Source organism: Rana temporaria, chromosome 1, assembly GCF_905171775.1.
Source record: "Rana temporaria chromosome 1, aRanTem1.1, whole genome shotgun sequence".
Lineage (NCBI taxonomy): Eukaryota > Metazoa > Chordata > Amphibia > Anura > Ranidae > Rana > Rana temporaria.
Window position 1 is genome coordinate 186,098,526 of NC_053489.1, and position 24,908 is coordinate 186,123,433.

General features: G+C 43.5%; 1 protein-coding gene across 13 annotated transcripts in view; it reads right to left on the minus strand.

Moving 5' to 3' along the window:
• NCOR2 (nuclear receptor corepressor 2) overlaps positions 1 to 24,908 on the minus strand; it is a 599,120-nt gene that overhangs the window by 184,652 nt on the left and 389,560 nt on the right. For all 13 annotated transcript variants that reach the window (XM_040347350.1, XM_040347349.1, XM_040347347.1 and 10 more), the window contains one exon: positions 24,020 to 24,082. In XM_040347350.1, the coding sequence (XP_040203284.1) occupies positions 24,020 to 24,082 (63 nt within the window). The remainder of the gene's footprint in view (positions 1 to 24,019; positions 24,083 to 24,908) is intronic.

Consider the following 24,908-nt stretch of genomic DNA (forward strand, 5'->3'; position numbering starts at 1 on the left):
ATTCAGTATATTACATATGGTCGAATGGCATTTTCAACCAATTTATAAAACATTAACAGAATGCAAAAAAAAAAATATTATATATATATATATATATATATATATATATATATATATATATATATATATATATATAATCTCTATCTCAGTAGAATGGCCACAGATATTCCACACAGGAATTTGTAAAACAGCTACAGACATTGAATCGTACAGAAATATAAAGCACTATAATAGAAGTAAGAAACTGTGAAACTTACTTTTGCCAACTCTTCTCTAGCATAGATGTCTCGAAAAAAAAGACACTTGGAAAGTTAACTATTAACCCTTTCCAAGGCCACAACAAACATCAAGAGCAATTAAAGGATTACATTCCTTGATTACAGGACTGACTTATCAGATATGATCCACAGGATTCAAACTATACTCCATCACTCAGATCTATTTAATAAGATGAACGATTTTAAAAGTAAAAAATAAATAAAATTTCCAGCCACCACTACACAGTCCATTTTGCAGAGACCATCTATAAAGGTTTAATGTTTCTGAAGTAACTCATCCGCAGTGTGTTGGCCCAAGTCACAGCAAGATCTTCTGCTATTTATTTTTTTTATATAATCGGAGCTTCTCACTCATGCGAGCCGAAGTAAGCATCCACTATCGAGTTGGATGTGAAACCAGGTCACTGTCATTGAAACCTACTGATGGATGCCCAGAAGTTGTCAGGGACACATGTTCTGTCCTCTGGGGCTTTTAATCTGCTTTTCTCTCGGCTGATTTTCCTCTCCCTCCTCCTTCACCGCTCTGCCTGCACAGAAGTCCCTCTCTCATCATAATTTTCATCTCTGGGACAACAGACCAAAGCTTGTTCATCTCTTTCTATTCCATCCAAACACTAAGCATTTAAACCAATCTCCATCTTCATGGGGCACACTACTGTACATTATTAACTCTAACAACCTCCAGTACACACAGCACTTATTCTTAAAACGCCATATAATGTTCTTCTGAGCTTTCCGTTCCTATCTGTGCTATAAATCTCCTGGACTAGGAAACTGAAACTCGCCCAACTTTTGAACACGCTTCATTCACCTTATGCTGCTTGCTCTTACCTGTCTCTTGCAGCAGCTTGCCAGGATAAGGGCCGATGCAATTTTTATTCTCAATATCCGTTGCTGCCAAAGAAAATCTGAATATAACCACTAAACGAGCAGAAAACAGCACTGCAGATGCGCAGCTCCTGCCAGCTGGGAGACTGATACTGTTGCTATGTGGAGGAGTCACAAAACGAGTGCTAATCGCTCTCCTGCCTGACCTGCGGGCTCATCTTGTCTGAATGTGACCTCTAGACAGAGCGCTAATAGCACAAATGTGTGGCACAGACCCAGGTTGTCAAAGGGTGCGGCAATCTTGGCACCAGACTTCCTACTCTCTCACTTTTTTTGCCATTCTTCCTCCCACATTACAATCTTTGCCCTCTTCTCTCTCACTCTGAATGCGATATAACATAACAAAGCCATTTCTTTTTTACTGAAGAGGTTATTTAAGTGCATTTAGCATCCTTATCTGATGCGTCACACAAAACTACAATATACCTTTTTTTTTTCTCAGATTATATAAGCAGACAGAAAAACGCTGTCAATTGTAAACACATTCAAAAAATGAATACCAAGCAATGCCAGCAGCAATTATACCGTTTATACCTCTACAAATATTCTTTTGGACCCCCTCCCCATTAGTTCACAATATTCAACAAATGCTTAAAAAATAAATCCTATTAAATAATAAGGGTTTACTTAATTCACTCATAATATTATAAATTTAACATTAAAACAACTCATATGGGGTCATAGTGTCTCCTTTGCTGCATAAATCCTGTCCAGGAGCGTGCAGGCTCCCCATTCTCTACTCGCTGTGGTCAGAGGGAATTCCCACACTGTTGTTTTTGAAACTCTACACTAGGAAGCATTGTGGTTACACTGCATACACCTCCTTGTTTACAGACCAACTGGAAAAAAAATACAAAATCTCCCATGATTTCCAACATCATTGATAAGGTCAGTATCAGCATCGATTCAGCTACTTTTGTTTGGACGTTGGAGAGTAAAGAATCGGGTACCATGTGTTCACCACAGTCAAAGCGTAACTAAACTCACTGATAAAACGGTTTTCCTAAAAATTATACTCACGGCATACCTTGAATGTTAACTGTTACAGTTACTAACGTGCTTATGTAAGCTCTCAACTAAACTGTCAAACCATCAAACACGGAGGCTGGTGTCAAAGCTGATCACATGTGTAGCGCCATGGCAACTGCAGATCAAACAGAAGCTAAGATGGCAGCTTCCTTGGCTGTAAAGTATAGGAGGGTTTAGTTCAGATTTAAATACTGATTGGGCTTAAACAACAAAATAAGACTTGTGTGAGATGCAGATTAGAAGATGATCCTGAGAATATTTTAGGTAAATTATGACTCCAGTCCAGTTTACACTTTGCATAGATTGGAAAGGGTTAGAAATCTTGTCAGGTTTTCATTGCTATCTGAACCCCCAGCCGGAAGACAAAAAAAGTAAAGAAAGTTCCCACAGTAGAACAAAGATAGCAAAAAATAAAAATGACAACCTGAGGTGCTGTGGATAGGCCAACAGGAAGGGCAACAAATTGGTAAAGCAAAATGCAAGTAATGTTGTGGTAGGAAAATCGAAACGTGCAAGTAAGCAACCTTGATGAAATTCCCCTTTTTGAAGGGAAGCAAAGGAAGTCCTGGCAGATTACATGCAGAAATTACAAATGGAAGGCTGACAAATTTGATAGCATGGAACAAGTTAGAGGCAGAGACTAAAACTCTAGTTTGTAGCCCCGACACACAATATTCTGGACCCAAGCGTGCAGCTTGGGTCCAAAATATTGGGTGTCGGGGCTACAAACTAGAGTTTTAGTCTCTGCCTCTAACATGTTCCAGGTTATCAAATTTGCCAGCCTTCCATTTGCCCTTGTGTCAGGAAGTCAATAGGCATCCCCACACTCTGCCAAGGCAGGGGCACCCCTTCATTGAGAGGAGCGCTTGTTCCCAGATTTGGTAGGTTTGAAGGTCTAGCGGAAGGTTCTTGTGTGGGAGTTGTGCAGGCCAATAGTCAAACCTAAGGATCCTCTACATGGGTACTAAAAAGTAGGCTAATTCTAGATATTTGGCAAACCCTGTCCATTAATCTATCAATACAGAAGCACAAGGCCATAGACAAAATCTCTAGATGCTGCAGTACAGATGGATCTGTCAAAATTGTTCCAGGGTCCCAGGCCATGTTTTTGGACCAGACAGCTAAAGTCTGGCAAACTGATATGGTCAGTAGTTTGCATAGATAGCAGGGCCTTCTAAAGAGATCCGGGTGCTGAATTCTGTGGCAGGGGATTCCGGACCAAAGTGTCTCATCTACAAAGGAAGGTCTGTGGCAGAGACTGTACTTTGCTTTGTGCGCCATCCAGGCTGCTAGGCCAGTGAGAGGGACCTATCCGGGTGAGCAATATCCACTCTGGCTAGAGTGGCGACAAGAACTGTTTGCTGGAAACAGGAGTGTTTCCTTACTTTATTTATGCACCTGAACCTACCTACCCTTCCAGCCCTCATCCTTCTTTTCTTCCGAAGTTCTCCCAAATAAATCCAAGAAAAAGAAGTGTATTGTGTGGACATTGAAATTCTTCAGACTCTCCTTTTACCCTGGACAGCGAGAACACAGAGGTAAGGTGCCACCCAAAAATATAACCAGCAGCTCCTTAGGAGGTGGTGCTACAATATCTTATTACCATCGGCAGTATATAGGAGTCTTGTGACTTATATCACTGTCTGCTTAAGCTTGTAGGAGAAGTTTTCATTCTCCTCTGTTTCCACAGTGCTGATTTGCCCTGTGCTGATCACATGCACTCTGCCCAGAAAAAAGAAACAACAACTCTCTAGCAATACACACCAAACTGAGCATGTGCAGCCTGTCTCCTAATGCTCTGTTCTATCAAGAGATGGGTTGGAGTAATTTGTAGAAGATGAGGATCAGAGAAGACAGGATCACACAGCCTTTATACACAGTGCAGAGGATTACCACCTTGGGTTCCACAGTGAGTATAACAAGCATGCTTTAATGCATATACGCACTGATTTTACTGTTGTGGGTTTAGTAACACTTTAACTCATCATGTTACACTAAGGCCCAGATTCACAAAAGAGATACGACGGCGTATCTCCTGATACGCCGTCGTATCTCTGTTTTAGGGTCTTCCTAACAATGCGACTGATTCATAGAATCAGTTACGCATACTTAGCCCTAAGATCCGACAGGTGTAATTGAATTACACTGTCGGATCTTAGGATGCAATACCTCGGCCGCCGCTGGGGGGAGTTTGCGTCGTAAACCAGCGTCGGGTATGCAAATTAGTAGTTACGGCGATCCACGACGGTTTTTCGCGTTCACTACGTCGCTGCTAGTCTAGTTTCCCGTCGCAAAGTTAGTCGTCATTTTAGCTGCCCTAACTTTACACAGCCCACGTATGTGCTGTATAAAGTATGGCCGTCGTTCCCGCGTCGAAATGTAAAAATTTTTTGTTCTTGCGTAAGACGTCCAGGAATACGAAAGTACGCTACGCACGTCGCCGTTCGAAAAAATGACGTCACTTTCCGCAAAGCACGGCGGGAATTTCAAAACGGAGCATGCGCAGTAGGTCCGGCGCGGGAGTGCGCCTAATTTAAATGGCACACGCCCCTTTGAATTACGCGGGCTTGCGCCGGAGGCCGCCGGCGTAAGTTTTCATGCAAGTGCTTTGTGAATCAGGCACTTGCGATGAAAACTTGCGATATGTTATGCCACCGCCATTCTACGTGAATCTGGGCCTATGTGCCCAAGTGAGATGCTAATGCAGGATTCAGTGTCTAAAGCAACATTATAGGCCACCCTACATCTTCTACCTGGCAGGGTCTGGCCTCCATGCTAAGGAATTAATCTATCAGGAATAATGCAAAAAGCGAAGCCTTGATGGCGATGTAGCCTTTGAAATTATTAGAAGGAAGGTAGTAAGGAAAAAAAAGTAATTTTGCTTCTTTTGAAGATAAAAGACCTAAGGACACTAGTAAAAAAACGATTCTAGCTGAGAGTGGGAGGGGATATATTAGGGCTGCCCTTACAGTTTTGTTTACAAATGTCTAATCACCTGAAGGCAGCTGCAATTCATGGTCTAGGACTCTTATCCTGTTTCTTGTAGTGTACAGTTAAGAAAAAAAAAGTATTTTTAATGCTGTGTTTCAGAGAAATTCTTTTCGCTTTCTCTCCCAGTAACACAACCAAAATTAAAGGGATATATGCCCAGTTCACAAACCACATAAAGAGGTTCCACTGGATGAAAGCTAGAACAAAATGATGAATTAAAATCCACTGCAGTTTGCAAAAAAGGTGTAGAAAACTACATCTAACTAACCCTCCCTCCAACCATAAAGAGATCAGCCCATATTTGTATCCTATAGTGGGTAGCGCACATAAAAAATACAGATCCCACTGACCTGCATTAGTACTGGCTCAGATTTAGGCCCCTTTCACATGTGCGGACCATATGTCCGCATTTTCATCCATCCGTTTGCGGATAAAAACGGGACATACATTGGTCCCTATGTGATTGCGGGTGTCAGCGGATGAACATCCGCTGACACCCCTAATCACCCGCCTCCGCAAAGATCCGCTCTTGCGGACGGAAGAAAAACACGGTCCGTGTTCATCCGATCCCCCCATTGGGGAGAGCGGAGAAAAGACAGGGCGGTCCCTGCACAGTGTGCGGGGACCGCCCTGTCGGCCGACGGCTCAGCGGGGATTTTACGGAGGATCCCCACTGAGCTGACGGACACACGGAGGCGGATCATTACTGATCCGCCCCGTGTGAAAGGGCCCTTAGGGTTATGGAATATCAACTGTATTGGCAGCCATAGGGATTTTTTGAGTGAGGCCACCAGATGAACAAGATGAATGCCAGGGTGACAGACACACTCAATAGGATATAGCTTTATGTTCGTTTTTGTGTCAAATGTTTAGGTTTGACTAAAGTTAATGAAAAAAGATGGTAATCACAATAATCGCGCCCTAGTGATTCCCACCGCTGCGCTGAGGAATGAATAAGAGCAGATGTCCACAGCTGCTGTTTTAAATAAGGTAAATGTGACAGTGTATATATTAGTGTATTCAAACAGTGTGGTTTAAATTCCAATCATATATAAACAGCGCTAATATGTGTATGAACCACACAAGTGAACCAAAAAAGAAATAAATAAATAAATCAATAGAACAGTTGAATGAACCCGTGAATAAATAAAGTGTTCAAAACAAAAACAGTAATCTTCAAAGAAATCTTCCACCACACCCGATGTGCAAAGTGAATCCTCCACCAATTAAATTGGCCACTCACCAGAACGAGTTGCCTGCCACTCTCGTGTTTTGGCACAAAAGCATGTAAATGTTTCTCAAACCATTAGGTAGAATTCCAATTCCAGCAATGTGATAGATGAGATCCTCATAAATAATGAAGAAAGCATATAATAGTGTGATAACGTAAAAACGGTTTAATGACACACCACATAAAATCTGCAAAAGTTGCACTCACAAAAGTAAATGAAATCAAACTCGTGAAGCAAAACAAAGCAGAACTTCCTCAATATTCATATAGCTGATGAACTACGGTCACGGCGGACCTATGTAAACAACCGGATGCTTCTCACCACTCCATCTGCACTGTGCTTGCAACCCCTGTTTGTAGAAAACTCTCGATCGCTGGTCACTAGCGTAGTATAACATGCAGAGGCCTCTCACGTTAGTTCAAGTGATCAAAAGTTCAAACTGTAGCCACGCCCTGACATGTTTCGTCATGAAATGACTTATTCATGGGATATGAATGACTAAAGTATGTTTTTATTAGCAAAAAATAATAAAACATGTATTTATACATACACAGTAATTTGTGTATATATAAATTGTATATACATTTTAGATGCTGCTTTGAAAGAGTAACACCACCCACATGCATGCGCCTAGAGGAGCGCATTTGGCGCAGTGCAAATCCTATATCAATCATTTACATCAATGAAATAAAATATGAAATGGAGACCCTAGTGCAGGTTTTAAACATTTCTGATCCCACAAAAGCAACCTTTTGAAGATGCTTTTTGCATTTAAAAACATATAAAGCACAATAAAACTAATTATTTTAGGATCCAGGTGCAGCCATCAGTATTACAGACGATTCTTTCAAACAATACTGGTATTTAAAATGTTACATGAGCAGCAGATTTTGGCACATATACCAACACATCCTACCCACCAGCTGCAACACGCTCTGTTCAGTCCCATCTTACATTTGTGTTTACAACAGATTTATTGCTGTACAACATTGGACAGGTCACGGCAAGCAAGGAGTGATATGTGCTATGCCAAAGAAACAAACTTGAGTCATCCTAAGATCCTTCTAGCAAGCGGTAAAGGTAAGAAAAATATGTTCTACGCAGAGCAGATAAAGCCTTTATTTGTTTGATCAAATGTTTGGGGCCTGGGCCAAAGAAACAACTTGAAGTTTATATGATACACCACTACCTATGGCTAGGCTAGAAGTGGCCTGTCTTGGGTTTGCAGAATGTCATTTAGGGATTTATAAAGGATTAAATGACTTAGCCTTTTGTAGGATCTCATCTGTTAGACCCAGGAAGCTTTGCAAAAAGAAGACACCAGGTTTATTGTGCGATTGTTAAAGTGTATTTCCAGTTATACAGTCAAATTTGAGAAAAAAGTTCATGGCAGACTGCAAGCATTTCTGAATTTCTAAAGACTGGCTTTGCTTCCACTCTTCTACTCATTAAAGTGATTGTAAAGCCTTCAGGTTTTTCACCTTAATGCATTACATGCATTAAGGTGAAAACCCTTCTGTGCTGCAGCTCCCCCCCCCCCCCTTTTTCATACCTGAGCCCGATCTAATCCAGCGATGTGCACTAGCAAAGCCGCTGTCGCTCTCCTCATTGGACAGATTGATAGCAGCAGAAGCCATTGGCTGTGACATGGGAGCAGGGGGCAGGGCTGAGTCCCGCTGTCTTTGTCAATGGACGCAGCAGCAGGACTTGGGAGCAAGCCTGCACAGGTGCCCCCTTGGAAAACTGCTTTCCACAGGGGCATTCGATGAAGAGGTGGAACCAGAGGTGCTGGCTGGGGGACCCCGGAGGAGGAGGATCGGGCTGCTCTGTGAAAAACTATTGCACAGAGCAGGTAATTATAGACATTTTTTTTTTTTTTTTAAATCGTAGGTTTACAATCACTTTAAAGCTGAACTCCAGGTATTTTTTATTTTTTTTGCATGGTAACATTAGTCCATCTTAGACAAATGTAGGCATACATATTCCACACCTGAGCAAACCCTGTGTAAGTGGAGAATAACTGGAGTAGCTGTCCCTAGCCCAGTAATTCTCACTGTCGTCCAGGTTTTGTCTTATCCAGATCACAAAGACGCTGTTTAGCGAACACCTTGTCATCTGATCCATCAGACAGATGGGGAACGGATCCCCCATCTGTCTGTTTTTTTAGCAGACAGGATTGGATCGGATGTCGGTGGGTGTAAACAGACACGTCAGTTTACATCCGATGCTCTATAAAGGGCAATGAAAGGCCCGATCGGGTCCTCTAAAAAAAATAAACTGACAGGCGGAGCCGGTCGGTCCATCCATGTGATGGCGCCCTAACTCTATCCTCCTCTGGCACTGTTCTTTTGCACCTGGCTGCCATACTAGCTACATTTGTATAGTTCTCCTGGAAGTCCTTGAATACCCTCTCCATTTGCCCCCAACAATGGTGGTGCATGGGTAGGTGCAATTACAGGCAAATAAGAGATTGCAGTGCACACAGAACAAGTGTAAGATTCTTGGTTTTTCTGGCTGAAATGGACTACATAAAACAAGAAATAACGGTAAACTGAATGGACTCTGAAATGAATGAAATCAGCCTTCCTGCTTCCTTACACTCCAAACCCACATCAGAACACTAACCAAACCCCTTCAGTTTAAATGATTGAATGTTCTCAGCTATAGAGATGTTAGAACAAACTTGGCCCATTAAAACCTGACTGTTCTCCTTGCATTCCAATTTCAAATTTTTGTGAAAAATTTAAAGACCTTCAACACCATAAATAAAACCAGAAGCTTCTGTACATTATTCACTGATGAATAGTATTGCTTCAGTTCCATTGTAAAAGCTTGGGAGACTGGCACAAAGGTTAGCTTTCTACCGAGCGGAGTTCATCTTGGAACCAGATAGAAGCCAGCAGCACTTTCCTGTGAGCTGTCACTGTTTATTCTACTCGTCATGGTGTTTGTCTAAGAGAGATCTTGCCAAGGCTATGATCCCTTCAACAGACTGCAGATTTCATGGAGGTGCGGTATTACTCATCACATATCACAAGTCATCTGTTCTCTAGAACATCGCTCAGCACAAGACACTATTCTGTTTGGAACGGGCTCTGAGAATATTCATAAGCCAGTCACTTACACAGGATACCAGAAACATTTAAACAGGGCATTTTTACACATCAGCCCAAAGAATGTCTTCAAATCGGAATAAACAGATTTCTATAGGCATTGTAAAGGTCTCTAAGTTTTTTAGGTCTAGGTGTAGCACTTGTACAAGTTTTCAGCATGGTGTATAAAAATGTATACGATAAATGATCTCAATAAAGTGAGGTTTTTATTGATTACATAAAAGTCGCAATCCATTTAAAAAATACACGCCGAGGGCCAGATCCTCAGAGCGAGTACGCCGGCGTATCTACTGATACGCCGGCGTACTTTCAAATTACCCGCGTCGCATCTTTAGTTTGAATCCTCAAACCAAGATACAACGGCATCTGGGTTAGATCCGACAGGCGTAAGGCTCGTACGCCTTTGGATCTAAGATGCAATACTTTGGCGTCCGCTGGGTGGCGTTCACGTCGTTTTCCGCATCGGGTATGCAAATTAGCTATTTCCGACGATCCACGAACGTACGAGCGGCCGGCGCATTCCTTTACGTTGTCTCTAGTCGGCTTTTTCCAGCGTATAGTTAAAGCTGGTATTTTTCAGCGCATAGTTAGACTTGCCATGTTAAGTATGGCCATCGTTCCCGCATCGAAATTTGAATTTTTTTTTTTGTTTTGCGTAAGTAGTCCGTGAATCGGAATGTACGTAAGTCCCGTCTAAGTTAAAAAAAATGACGTCCTAGCGACGTCATTTAGCGCAATGCACGCCAGGAATTTTCGGGACGGCGCATGCGCAGTTCATTCGGCGCTTCATTTAAATGAAACCCGCCCCCTAATCGCCGATTTGAATTCCGCCGCCAGAGATACACTACGCCGCCGTAACTTTTGGCGCAAATTCTTTGAGGATTCAAAGCAACCAAAAGTAAGTTACAGCGGCGTAGCGTATCTCACATACGCTGCGCCGATCTATTTCTATGTGGATCTAGCCCCATGTTTCTAAAGGTCATAGATCACAAATGTAGACACACTATTCACCCAATTTGATTGCAATAGATAATCAATTAGAATAGCATTTCTGTAAATACGAGTGATAAATGAAAAGTTGATCCAGAATGTAGACAGTACCGCTATTTAAAGTGTAATTCCACACAGTAATTAGTGTACAACTTATGTTAACCAGGAAAACATCGTAAATGCACAAACCTCAAATATCCATGTAATGCATTTTAAAGAGGTATTACAGGGGAAAAAAAACAATGTATATGTTGCAGCTTAACGAAAAGCTCATTTAGACTGCAGATTAGTGCCGTCCTCTGGTAGATGTGCGTGCTTCCACCTTGGAGCTGCATGCAGATATCCCATAGATGTGGATGCACCGGCATGGTCACAAATCGCTTTTCAAAGTTTGACATGCTGCAGGAGCAGGTGCACAGACCCAAATTCAAAACGACACCAATCTGCTGTCCAAATAACCACTAATCAATAAATATGGGTCAAAGATGGGTCATTGAAGCCTATAGATGACGTCACCACTGCAGGCTTTACTAGACAACACAGGGGAGATCACATGACTGAACTGGAGGGGCCTGAAAATAGGCAAGTATATACAATATCTCACAAAAGTGAGTACACCCCTCACATTGTTGTAAAAATTGTATTATATCTTTTTATGTGACAACACTGAAGAAGTTACACTTTGCTACAATGTAAAGTAGTGCGTGTACAGCTTGTATAACAGTGTAAATTTGCTGTCCCCTCAAAATAACAACACAGTCATTATTGTCTAAACCGCTGGCAACAAAAGTGAGTACACCCCTAAGTGAAAACGTCCAAATTGGTGCCAATTAGCCATTTTCCCTCCAAGGTGTCATGTGACACATTAGTGTTACACGGTCTCAGGTGTGAATGGGGAGCAGGTGTGTTAAAATTGGTGTTATCGCTCTCACTCTCTCATACTGGCCACTGGAAGTTCAACATGGCACCCAATGGCAAATAACTATCTGAGGATATGAAAAAATAATTGTTGCTCTACATAAAGATGGCCTAGACCAGGGTTCTCCAAACTACGGCCCTACAACTGGAGAGCCATAGATTGGAGACCCTGGCCTAGGCTATAAGAAGATTGCCTAGACCCTGAAACTGAGCTGCAGCACAGTGGCCAAGAGCATACAGCGGTTTAACAGGACTGGTTCCACTCAGAACAGGCCTTGCCTTGGTCGACCAAGAAAATTGAGTGTACCTGCTCAGTGTCATATCCAGAGGCTGTCTTTGGGAAATAGACGTAAGAGTGCTGCCAGCATTGCTGCAGAGGTTGAAGGGGTGGGGGGTCAGCCTGTCAGTGCTCAGACCATACGCTGCATACTGCATCAATTTGGTCTGCATGGCTGTCATCCCAGAAGGAAGCCTCTTCTAAAGATGATGCACAAGAAAGCCTGCAAACAGTTTGAAGACAAGCGGACTAAGGACATGGATTAATGGAACCATGTCCTGTGGTCTGATGAGACCAAGATAAACGTATTTGGGTCAGATGGTGTGAAGTGTGTGTAGCGGCAACCAGGTGAGGAGTACAAAGACAAGTGTGTCTTGCCCACATTCAAGCATAGTGGTGGGAGTGTCATGGTCTGGGGCTGCATGAGTGTTCCTGGAACTGGGGATCTACAGTTCATTGAAGGAACCATTAATGCCAACATGTACTGTGACATACTGAAGCAAAGCATGATCCCCTCCCTTCGGAGATTGGGCCACAGGGCAGTATTTCAACATGATAATCACCCCAAACACACGTCCATGACGACCACTGCCTTGCTAAAGAAGCTGATGGTAAAGGTAATGGACTAGGGAAGCATGTCTCCAGAACTAAACTCCATTGAGAATCTGTGGGGCATCTTCAAACGGAAGGTGAAGGAGCACAAGGTGTCCAACAGGCCCCTTACTTTTCTAAATAAACACACTCGCTCACTGTGGTAATTAATAAATGAAGCATAGTAAAACTTGTTTATTATGCTTTGCATAAAAAGTGCACACCGGGTGTGCCGATGTACCTGGGCACACCCTAATCACCTAGTGTGCATTAGCATTATTGCTCTGTGTGGCAGCGAGGAGATCAATGTGCCAGGGCCATATATATATGTAGATACACACATGCATGTGTGTTTGAGCTTTGGGGTGCACACCCTAATGCAATAGGCTGTGCACACCTATGTTCTAATCCTTCCCTACTACTTCCCAAAAAAGTATTGCTGAAAACACATAAATTTTGTTTAATTCACTGCAGCCAGGTTCCAAGTAGCTCTTCACATTTGCTTTGAGTGGGTCTGCATCCTGAATCCTTTTTAACTTCACCTCCTTCAAGAATACACTTTGCAGCCACTTCCTAGGTAAGGGTTTGGTTACAGTAATAAAGTAGATGCTCTGAACCTTGTTATTGACATTTTGGCACACCACATTTTCATCATGAAGGAGATAGCAAGAAGTATACATGGGTGTGTTTGGGAATCCTGCATTTTTTGCATTTCCTCTTGAAATATTCCATAAACAGAATAAAAAAAAAAAAGAAAAAAATTTATATAATTATATATATATATATATATATATATATATATATATATATATATATATATATATATATATATATATATATATATATATATATATATATATATATATATATATATATATATATATATATATATATATATATATATATATATATATATATAATCAATTCATTAGTGTATGTTAAAATAAGGCATCAATCTGACCACAGCCAAAAACACCTTAGAGAGGAGGCTTTGCGGGACCAGTTGCAACGCTGGAGGGACGCTGCTGGAAGTCATGTAGTACTACTAATTCTTGCCCCCTTCGCAGAAGTCAAACATTGCAGTTCAGAGCAGGGGGCACTACAAGGTTGGATTTTGGGCAATTCCTGGAGCTGGGCGTTAAAGTGATTAAAAAGTTAATTTGACAGCAACAGGACCTGGTGTGCCTGAGTCCAGTGAGAAGGAGAGTGGAGAGAGCCGGTGCTTAATGGTCACATACAAAAAGAGCGACGTTTCAAAGCTTAAAGCAGCCCTATATCAGGCAAACACTATTATAGACATGCACCGTATTTATATTGTGAAATAGGACAAATGGGACAATAAATTTGGCATACAGATAATTGCCACAGTACCCTGACTTCTCAATCCTTGAGGTGTTTACTGCTTAGTAGGGATGGCTCGCATCAGTTCGGCTCGCATCAGAACATGTGAACAGGCAATAAATTACATTTGTTCGAACATCCGAACACTATTAAAGTCTGTGGGACTCGAACATGAAAAATCTAAAGTGCTAATTTTAAAGGCTTAAATGCAAGTTATTGTCATAAAAAATGTTTGGGGACCTGGGTCCTGCCCCAGGGGACATGTATCAATGCAAAAAAAAAGTTTTAAAAACAACTGTTTAATGCTTAAAGTGAAACAATAAAAGTGAAATGTTCCTTTAAATTTCATACCTAGGGGGGTGTATAATATGCCTGTGAAGCAGTGTTTGTTTCCTGTGCTTAGAACTGGCTCTGCACAAAGTGTCATTTAAAACCACTCGTGGCTATAATGAATTGTCAGCTCCCGGCAATACAGAGAAAAGGCATTAAAAGTCATTGATAAAAAAAAAAAAAAAAAAGTGGGGGACCCCCAAATTCAATTACCAGGCCCTTCAGGTCTGGCATTGATATTAAGGGGAACTCCACCCCAAATAGATAAAAAAATGCGGCCTGCCAGGTTGCGTGCTCAGATAAAGGGTCTGGTATGGATTTTTTGGGGGAACTCCACACCATTTTTTTTTACATTTGGGGTGGAGTTTCCCTAAAATCCATACCAGACCTGAAGGGTCTGGTATGGATATTTGGGGGGAACCCCACGTCATTTTTTTTATTTGGGGTGGAGTTCCCCTTAATATCCATACCAGACCCGAAGGGCCTGGTAATCGAATTTGGGGGGACCCACGAGCATTTTTTAATGACTTTCAATGCCTTTTCTCTGTATTGCCGAGTGATTTTAAATGACTTTCTTTCCTTCAGAAATTACACTTTGTGCAGGGGCAGTTCTAAGCATGGGAAACAAGCGCTGCTTTACAGGCATACTATACACACCCCATAGGTACGAAATTTAAAGGAATATTTCACTTTTATTGTTTCACTTTAAGCATTATTAAAATCACTGCTCCCGAAAATATTGTCGTTTTTGTTTTTGCATTGATACATGTCCCCTGGGGCAGGACCCAGGTCTCCAAACACTTTCTATGACAATAACTTGCATATAAGCCTTTAAAATTAGCACTTTAGATTTCTCCCATAGACTTTTACAGGGTGTTCCACGGCTTTTCGAATTTGCAGCGAACACCCCAAATTGTTCGCTGTTCAGCGAACAGGCAATGTTCGAGTCGAACATGAGTTTGACGCGAACTCGAAGCTCATCCCTACTGCTTAGGTAGGAGAGATGGTTCTATCACATTGGTCCCATTTCACACACAAAATAAATAAATTATATATATATATATAGATATAGATATAGATATAGATATAGATATAGAGAGAGAGAGAGAGAGAGAGAGAGAGAGAGAGAGAGAGAGAGAGAGAGAGAGAGAGAGAGAGAGAGAGAGAGACTGTATCTCTATATATCTATAGATAGACATATCTATCTATCTATTTATACACACACACATATCTGCAGGAGTCACTATTGCCTTATGAAGTGGCTTCTTTAGGCTCCAAAACATTGCTCTTTTGTTGTATGCGACTAATAAATATAAATATAAACTGAGCTTGTGATGCGATGCTTTTGTGACTGAAATGTCAGTCTAAATAAATTCACACCAGGCTGAAAAATATTTCTCTAAGGATAGGCTATTCGAGACAGATGGGATCATGTACCAATTGAACAACAGTTATGAGCGGGCAGTGAGATTACGTGTGCATTACTCATCCTTCACGCAAATCGGAAATCCAATTCTACTACCACATGGACACCACCCACCATCCTCGGACAAACCATCGCGCCAAGCAACAAAGTCAACATTTTCGGAGTCATCTTTGACTCAGACATGACGATGGATGCACAAATAGGATCAGTCGTCAGCGGTTCTCATCATCTGCTCCGCATGCTACGTAGACTCATCCCCTTCATCCCGGAAAAGGACACAGCAGTAGTGGTTGGAACTATCATCAACTCACGACTCGACTACGCAAACTCCCTCTACTTAGGACTACCGAAATACCAGATTTCACGTCTACAAGTCATCCAGAACATGGCAGCCAGACTGGTAACAGGTAAAAACCTGTGGGAATCAATCTCCCCGGTCTTGAGGTCCCTCCACTGGCTGCCCGTACAGGACCGGGTGACATTCAAGACACTCTGCCTCACGCACAAATGTACACAGGGTAACGCTCCTCAATACTTAAGCGAGAAAATAAAACCCTACGTCACCAAGCGCGTGCTCCGGTCAACCAAACAAAACCTTCTCCAGAGAAAGATTTTCACCGCTCCAGGTGAGCCTTGTAGATGATCAGGGACGGTCGGATTACCAAGGTGCTGGCGATGCAATTAGCAATAGCAATGAGAAGTGGAAGATGGACAGCCGCACTCCGGAAAAACTTTTTTAAAAGAAAGTTGTCTTTATTTTCAAGCTGGAACATGTACAGTCACCGCAACCACAAAACAGGACAGCCGACGCGTTTCGCACTTAACTAGTGCTTAGTCATGGCACAAAACCTTAGTCAAAACCTTCTCCAAATCCCTAAATCACGCTACAAATCTAAGGGAGAACGTAGATTTGCAGTCCAAGGACCACGGCTCTGGAATGCTCTACCCATGACCATCCACTTGGAAGAAAACCATCGGGCTTTTAGGAAAAAACTAAAGACCCACCTCTTCTGAAGGACCAGGCGATTAAGTTCGCATTTGTTGCGCTATTTAAGTTACTCACTCACTCATTGGCCAGTGGATAATCAAACAGTCAAAAAAATCAAACACAATTACGAACAATTATTTGTGAAAACTTGTCCGAAAGGTTGGTTTACACTTTAACCACTTAACATCCGCCCGCCGTCAAATGACGGTGGGCGGAATGCTCTATTGTTCCGACAGGACGTCATATGACGTCCTGTCATTTAAAGCCTCTAGGGCGCGCGCGTGCCCGTCGCGTCACTGGGAACACAGGGCCAGATCCTCAAAAGAGATACTCCGACTTAACTGCTGTTCAGTCTGTGTGTAACTTTGGAAACGATCCTCAAAAGGCTTTTTCCAAAGTTACACAGAAGATCCGGCATGTGTAATTGAATTACACTGCCTAATTTTAGGATGCAGTACCGCATCCGCCGCTGGGGGCATTTCGAGTCGAAATGCCGTTGCTAGTATGCAAATTAGCACTTAAGGCGATCCACAAAGCTTTCTAGCTTCCTTTTTGCGCCGTAAGTGTTATTTTGCAAGTGTAAAATTAGGGCTCGTTTTACAAAGTGTAAAGTTAGTCACACCTTGTAAAGGCCCATTCCAACGACGGCATTTGGTATGCTTTCCCGAGGGAGAACTCCACGTCAATTTGTAAAAAACAAAACCGGCATGGGTTCCCCCCAGGAGCATACCAGGCCCTTAGGTCTGGTATGGGTTGTAAGGGGACCCCCCCCTACGCCGAAAAATCGACGTAGGGGGTCCCCTACAATCCATACCAGACCCGTATCCAAAGCACGCTACCCGGCCAGCCAGGAAGGGAGTGGGGACGAGCGAGCGCCCCCCCCCCTCCTGAGCCGTGCCAGGCCGCATGCCCTCAACATGGGGGGGTTGGGTGCTCTGGGGCAGGGGGGCGCACTGCGGGCCCCCCCACCTCAGAGCACCCTGTCCCCATGTTGATGAGGACAGGACCTCTTCCCGACAACCCTTGCCATTGGTTGTCGGGGTATGCGGGCGGGGGCTTATCGGAATCTGGGAGTCCCCTTTAATAAGGGGGCCCCCAGATACCGGCCCCCCACCCTAAGTGAATGGATATGGGGTACATCGTACCCCTATCCATTCACCTGGAGGCAAAAAGTAAGTTAATAAACACACAACACAAGGCTTTTTAAAATATTTTATTATTCTGCTCCGGAGGCCCCCCCTGTCTTCGTTATTAGCTCAATTAGCAGGGGGGGCTTCTTCTTCCGCTCTCCGGGGGTCTTCCGCTCTCCGGGGGGGCTTCTCCGGACTCCGGGGGGGCTTCTCCGGACTCCGGGGGGCTTCTTCCATCTTCTCCCCTCTTCCGCTCTTGACTCGGCGAACCCCGGTTCTTCTGCAGCTCTCCGGTGCCTTCTTCTTCAGCGCTGGCTGCCTGCTATGTTTGTGTGTTAGCTCGATTTCAAACAGGCAGCCAGCGCGGTCTTCTGTGGCGTCAGGGTCTTCTGGTCTTCTGTTCTTCCGATGTTGCCTCGTCGCCTGTTGTCGCTGTAATGATGGAAGCGCGCCTTGCATCCCATTTATATAGGCATCACCGTCCCATCATGCTCCGGCAGGTACCCACGTGGTGGGTGCACGTGGGTAGGCACCCACCACGTGGGTACCTACCGGAGCATGATGGGACGGTGATGCCTATATAAATGTGATGCAAGGCGCGCTTCCATCATTACAGCGACAACAGGCGACGAGGCAACATCGGAAGAACAGAAGACCAGAAGACCCTGACGCCACAGAAGACCGCGCCGGCTGCCTGTTTGAAATCGAGCTAACACACAAACATAGCAGGCAGCCAGCGCTGAAGAAGAAGGCACCGGAGAGCTGCAGAAGAACCGGGGTTCGCCGAGTCAAGAGCGGAAGAGGGGAGAAGATGGAAGAAGCCCCCCGGAGTCCGGAGAAGCCCCCCCGGAGTCCGGAGAAGCCCCCCCGGAGAGCGGAAGACCCCCGGAGAGCGGAAGAAGAAGCCCCCCCTGCTAATTGAGCTAATAACGAAGACAGGGGGGGCCTCCGGAGCAGAATAATAAAATATTTTAAAAAGCCTTGTGTTGTGTGTTTATTAACTTTTACTTTTTGCCTCCAGGTGAATGGATAGGGGTACGATGTACCCCATATCCATTCACTTAGGGTGGGGGGCCGGTATCTGGGGGCCCCCTTATTAAAGGGGACTCCCAGATTCCGATAAGCCCCCGCCCGCATACCCCGACAACCAATGGCAAGGGTTGTCGGGAAGAGGTCCTGTCCTCATCAACATGGGGACAGGGTGCTCTGGGGTGGGGGGGCCCGCAGTGCGCCCCCCTGCCCCAGAGCACCCAACCCCCCCATGTTGAGGGCATGCGGCCTGGCACGGCTCAGGAGGGGGGGGGGCGCTCGCTCGTCCCCACTCCCTTCCTGGCTGGCCGGGTAGCGTGCTTTGGATACGGGTCTGGTATGGATTGTAGGGGGACCCCCTACGTCAATTTTTCGGCGTGGGGGGGTCTCCTTACAACCCATGCCAGACCTAAGGGCCTGGTATGCTCCTGGGGGGGGAACCCATGCCGTTTTTTTCTTTGAAAATGGGCATGGAGTTCTCCCTCAGGAATGCATGCCGCTGTCATTTTTTTTATCCCCGACGCAACTTTAAGCCGTCGCGATCCTCAAAACTCGGCGTAACGTAACTTCGCGCATGCGCAGTACGGCCGGCGCGCATGCGCAGTACGGCCGGCGCGGGAGCGCGCCTCATTTAAATGGGACTCGCCCCATTTGAATAGGAACGCCTTGCGCCGGCGGAATTTTAGTTACACAGCCTGAAATTTCTAGATAAGTGCTTTGTGGATCAGGCACTTAGGTAGAAACTTTAAGGCAGTGTAACTTAAATTGGATTTTTTAAGTTACGTCAGGTTTTTGTGGATCTGGCCCACAGTGCGCTTGCCCGGCAGCCTACTAACGATCGGTTTTGACCTATCGTTTAGGAATCCATAGGTTAATTTTAAAGCAAGTTATGGTTAAATAACCTATGGGGCCCACACACGATCTGTTTTGACCGATGAAAACGGTCCTTCAGACCGTTGTCCTCTGGTTAACCTATCGTGTGTACGAGGCTTTAGGAGATGGACTAGGGACAGTAAAAGGGGAGGATCAGAGAAGACAGGATCAAACCGCCTTTTTACACAAAGTGGAGGATTAACTTCTTCCACAGGGAGTATAACGAGCATGCTTTACTGCATATACACACTGATTTTACTGTTGCGGATATAGTAACACTAATTGTTAGAGTTTACATGAAACTGAGATGAATATATTAGCTGCCATTGCAGGTGGCCCTCTGCACATACAGATTACCTGTTGCATAAATGTGAATGAGATGAGTAAAAGATGCCTTCATCTCCTGTTCTCCACCTGTAGACAACACCTCAGATGTGTTTCACCATTTTCAGGGCTTAATCATAGAGGCCTCTCTCGGAAACAGCAGGAGAGCCTGGGAACCAAGGGCGGATGGGGGTCTGTGAAAGTGATTGTCCGCACCACTTTCACTTTCAAGCCGGGAAGTGGCTGAAGAAAACCCGCACAAGCTGATGGTTATTACTGCAGCTGTCAGCTTGTGATTAAAGGTTCACTTTTTAGACCTACTACCTATGTCCAAAGAGCTCACCCAGTTAAGATAGGTATACACAGTTATTTCCATTCAACTAGCGGGATGAACGAAAAAAAAACCTCACAAATCCCGGATTCAACAAAAGCCTATTTTACTGTTGTGGGTCACACTTTAATGTAGGACCACAACAAAATGAAACCTGCTCTGAGCATTTCCCAATTGTTCATTAGTTTGGAGTAAAAATCTATCCCATCTCCATCCAGCGCTTAATCTTACGCGTGTCTTTGCAAATCTGTTTGCTGCTCACGATTCCACAATTTGAGAAATTTATGACGGCTATCGTTAAGGATTGTGGTAACTTTCTCATGTACCATAATGCCTATCAGCTTCTACCTGGCAGCAAGAAAAATTAAGTCTACCAATTTCCAACCAGATCACCAAGGTGGCAAGGTCAGTGTATGAGGTCGAAAAAGGGTCTATTAAATGGAGATCCTTCAGAAAGAATTTTTCAAACAAGGCCAGGTGTATTGGGCAACTCGCGCAGTACTGATGTAGTGTCTAACCTGCACATATCAAAACATTTTCGTATGGACCAGTTTCCAAAACTATAAGGCAGTGATGGCGAACCTTGGCACCCCTGATGTTTTGGAACTACATTTTCCATAATGCGCTCTGCAGTGTAGTTGAGCATCATGGGAAATGTTGTTCCAAATAATCTGGGGTGCCAAGCTTCACCATCACTGCTATAAGGTATGGTGATCTCATCTGATAAGACGTGATAAATGTACTTTAAAGCCAGGCACAGTCAGTTCAAATCTCTCAGCCAGTTTAGCAGGGACCTGCCGAGATTTGTACTAGTTGATCGATCACCTTAGGTACAACCAACCTGTTGGATTTTACATGCTGTTATTGCTAGAGGGCTATTTTAGCCACTAAGAAGAAAAATGTTACTGCGCTGATCTAATTATCCAGAGGTATTTAATCTCTGGGAATATGGACATAAGTGAAATATCAGGGCCACAATGTACCCAATCTTAAGTGTGAATAACCTGAATACAAACAATAAAAAATATAAGAAATATATGAGTCATACAAATGTGACACAGTGATTTCAAACTTAAATCATATATCTAGATCAGTGTGTCAGCATACAATCCATATGCCACAGTGCTTCTATGAGAAAAATGGCTGTTGCTGCTACTGACCAACCAAATCGTGAAAACAATACGAAAGATATTACAAAAAAAAATATATATTATATATATATGTGTGTGTAAAAACCCAATATGCAGTATGCCAACTGCACCGTGAGTTGTCCAATAACCGATATTGGAACAAAATAAAATAAATATCAATAAAAGTGAAATAATTATCAAACAACCATACAAATGTGCAATGTGCTGGCTGCACTTAAAAATAGTCCAAATGACAGGCAATCTTGCTCTTATACAATAGGTTCCAGCAAACACAAGGTTCAATGTTGGTAATGCTGTGTACAGGAAAGTGCTGCTATCTCTTCCACCCGACAAAGATGTGCCACCATCACCAATGGTTAAAATCAACACTCACCAGACCCCAGATATTATTAGGCTCCAAAGTGGTGTCTTTTCTTTGTCGGTCAGTGGGTGTTGCCTCCTTTTCCCTTTTACAAGGTGTCATCAATTCCTCAAAAACAAGGGGCTCATCATGGTGTAGTATATTAAAATATGTATTTATTTAAAAAAGGTAAAAAAATATAACACTTACAATATAAAGTGCCTCTGACCGGCACTGAGTGTCTTTGGCAGTGTCAACCGTTAAAAGCCGCTGACCAGCATTTAAGTGGCGTCCTAAGAAGTGTGCTTGCCCCGCTGTGCTCCGCATGTATTGCTACAAGGGGTCCGTGCGCGCTGGTGTGCTGCACCCTCAATGTGTGTGTCCAAACAGCCTCTACGCGTTTCGCTAGTTGCGTCGTCAGGAGAGCTTTATATTGTAAGTGTTATATTTTTTTACCTTTTTTAAATAAATACATATTTTAATATACTACACCATGATGAGCCCCTTGTTTTTGAGGAATTGATGACACCTTGTAAAAGGGAAAAGGAGGCAACACCCACTGACCGACAAAGAAAAGACACCACTTTGGAGCCTAATAATATCTGGGGTCTGGTGAGTGTTGATTTTAACCATTGGTGATGGTGGCACATCTTTGTCGGGTGGAAGAGATAGCGGCACTTTCCTGTTTAACTTTGGAGCCTAATAATATCTGGGGTCTGGTGAGTGTTGATTTTAACCATTGGTGATGGTGGCACATCTTTGTCGGGTGGAAGAGATAGCGGCACTTTCCTGTACACAGCATTACCAACATTGAACCTTGTGTTTGCTGGAACCTATTGTATAAGAGCAAGATTGCCTGTCATTTGGACTATTTTTAAGTGCAGCCAGCACATTGCACATTTGTATGGTTGTTTGATAATTATTTCACTTTTATTGATATTTATTTTATTTTGTTCCAATATCGGTTATTGGACAACTCACGGTGCAGTTGGCATACTGCATATTGGGTTTTTACACACACATATATATATAATATATATTTTTTTTTGTAATATCTTTCGTATTGTTTTCACGATTTGGTTGGTCAGTAGCAGCAACAGCCATTTTTCTCATAGAAGCACTGTGGCATATGGATTGTATGCTGACACACTGATCTAGATATATGATTTAAGTTTGAAATCACTGTGTCACATTTGTATGACTCATATATTTCTTATATTTTTTATTGTTTGTATTCAGGTTATTCACACTTAAGATTGGGTACATTGTGGCCCTGATATTTCACTTATGTCCATATTCCCAGAGATTAAATACCTCTGGATAATTAGATCAGCGCAGTAACATTTTTCTTCTTAGAGCACTATTGACCCCCACTAAGGGCACACAGTACTGCAGCAGATCACAGTTCACATTTATTTATTTATTTTCTTTTGCGCCGGTGACACTCACAACCAATTATTTTAGCCACTGTATTCTCCCGGCGGGGATGGCTTCGCGCAAGAGATTCCCTTCATCATCACAGTCAATGTTAATGGGGAAATCAAGTGATTCTCCTTCCTGCAACCCATGGTTACACAAAAGGAAATCGCTCCACAAATGGCCAGCTTAGGCCTTGCAGAAGCCACCCATTTCCTTAAAGTGGAGTTCCACCCAAAATTGGAACTTCCGCTTAAACCACTCCTCGCCCCCTTACATGCCACAATTTTTTTTTGGGGGTGGGGGCTTCAGTAGGAGTGGGACTTCCTGTCCCACTTCCTCCTTCCGCCCAGGGACCGCTTAGGCGATACGTCATATTGCCTTTTGGCGGTCCCTCCCTGTAGGCGATCACCTGGGACACGTGACAGGTCCCAGGCGATCGCCTGTCCACTCAGGTAGCCTGTCCACTCAAGCTGTCAGGGCCGGGTGCCCACAGTTAGAATGAATATCCAGGCGGAGAGGAGGGGAGAGGAGCGGAGCTCCGGGCGGCGTGGTGAAGCAGGTAAGTGTATGTTTATTAAAAGCCAGCAGCTATGCTTTTGTAGCTGCTGACTTTTAATAAACATAAAAAAGCCTGGAACACCGCTTTAAAGAATATAGGAGATACTATTGAGGGTCATAATCTGTCCATATTCCAGATGCAAGCATCGCAAATACTCAGAAAATCTATTGCATATACTTTGCTAAATGAGAGGCAGCCTCATATGCATTTAATTGTGTCTCTAAGTTGTTTGATTAATGCTTCCGAATATATGTGAACACTGTATATGAACGTACACAGGACTTTCCCTTTAAATGTAAAAAGCTCTTCCATGTAACACCAAATATTACGTAGCATAGGTCTTGTATTTCTGAATCATTATGTGCCTCACATGGACGCTACAAATAGCATGAAAGTAGGGGGGAGGAAAAAGCTGATGATTTGTGACAGCACATAGCAACCCACTCATAACACCACCACAATCCTACGCACCTTTCTTTGCAGTTTCCATTTCCTCTTCTGTCCAGCGTGAACTTTCATTCATCTCCATCGCAGCTGTGAAAAAAAACAACAATTAAAGCTTAATAAAAAGAAGCAAAAAAAAACATTACACATACTGATAAAAACCTTACCAAGCAAATACCAGATAGGCGTGCTCTGAAGTTTTAGCCATGCTAGTGGCTGATTTGGAGCATGACTCAGAGCAAAACAGAGGCCAGACGTTTCAGGTCAAGTGGTAACAACACAATGAGATCCAGGGGCTTCAGCTGCGAGATGCTCTTGCCAGTGTACATTTTTGCGAGAAATTCAGTTTCTCAGGCTGAAAACATTCGCTACCATTCCACTTCAAATGGCCCATGAAAAAGAGAGCCATGGGCTGCGGGCACTTAAGTGTACCGCACTGATTGGACTACGATAAAACATGAACAGTTCACATAAAGGACAAACACAGGACAAGAAAAGGGGAAAGTTGCGGAGACAATTAAAAATAGCTGAGCTCTTCATGCAGAGCGTCTGCTGCTGCAAGCCCCTGACAACTATTAGCCCCGGCCCTTTGGGGAACGCGCAGGAACATCCTTTCCAGTTCACTGCCTCAGATTTCAGTTGGCACCTCTCTTGGGCACATCACAAGTAATTTTCTTTCATGAGACTCCCCACAGCCACAAGATGGTAAGGGATAGCACACCAGCAACTTATGTCTGCCATACTGTGGGATAAAGAAGAAGCGCGACACCCACACAACGCAGACACAGAACAACACTGCAGCAAAGGTAGTAAAGTCTCTGCAACAGATGGCATTCTTATGTATTCATTAATTAGTAAGGAACTAAACTTTCCATTAAAAAATGCAGTAAATGCTTAGCGTGTGATACTAAGAGCA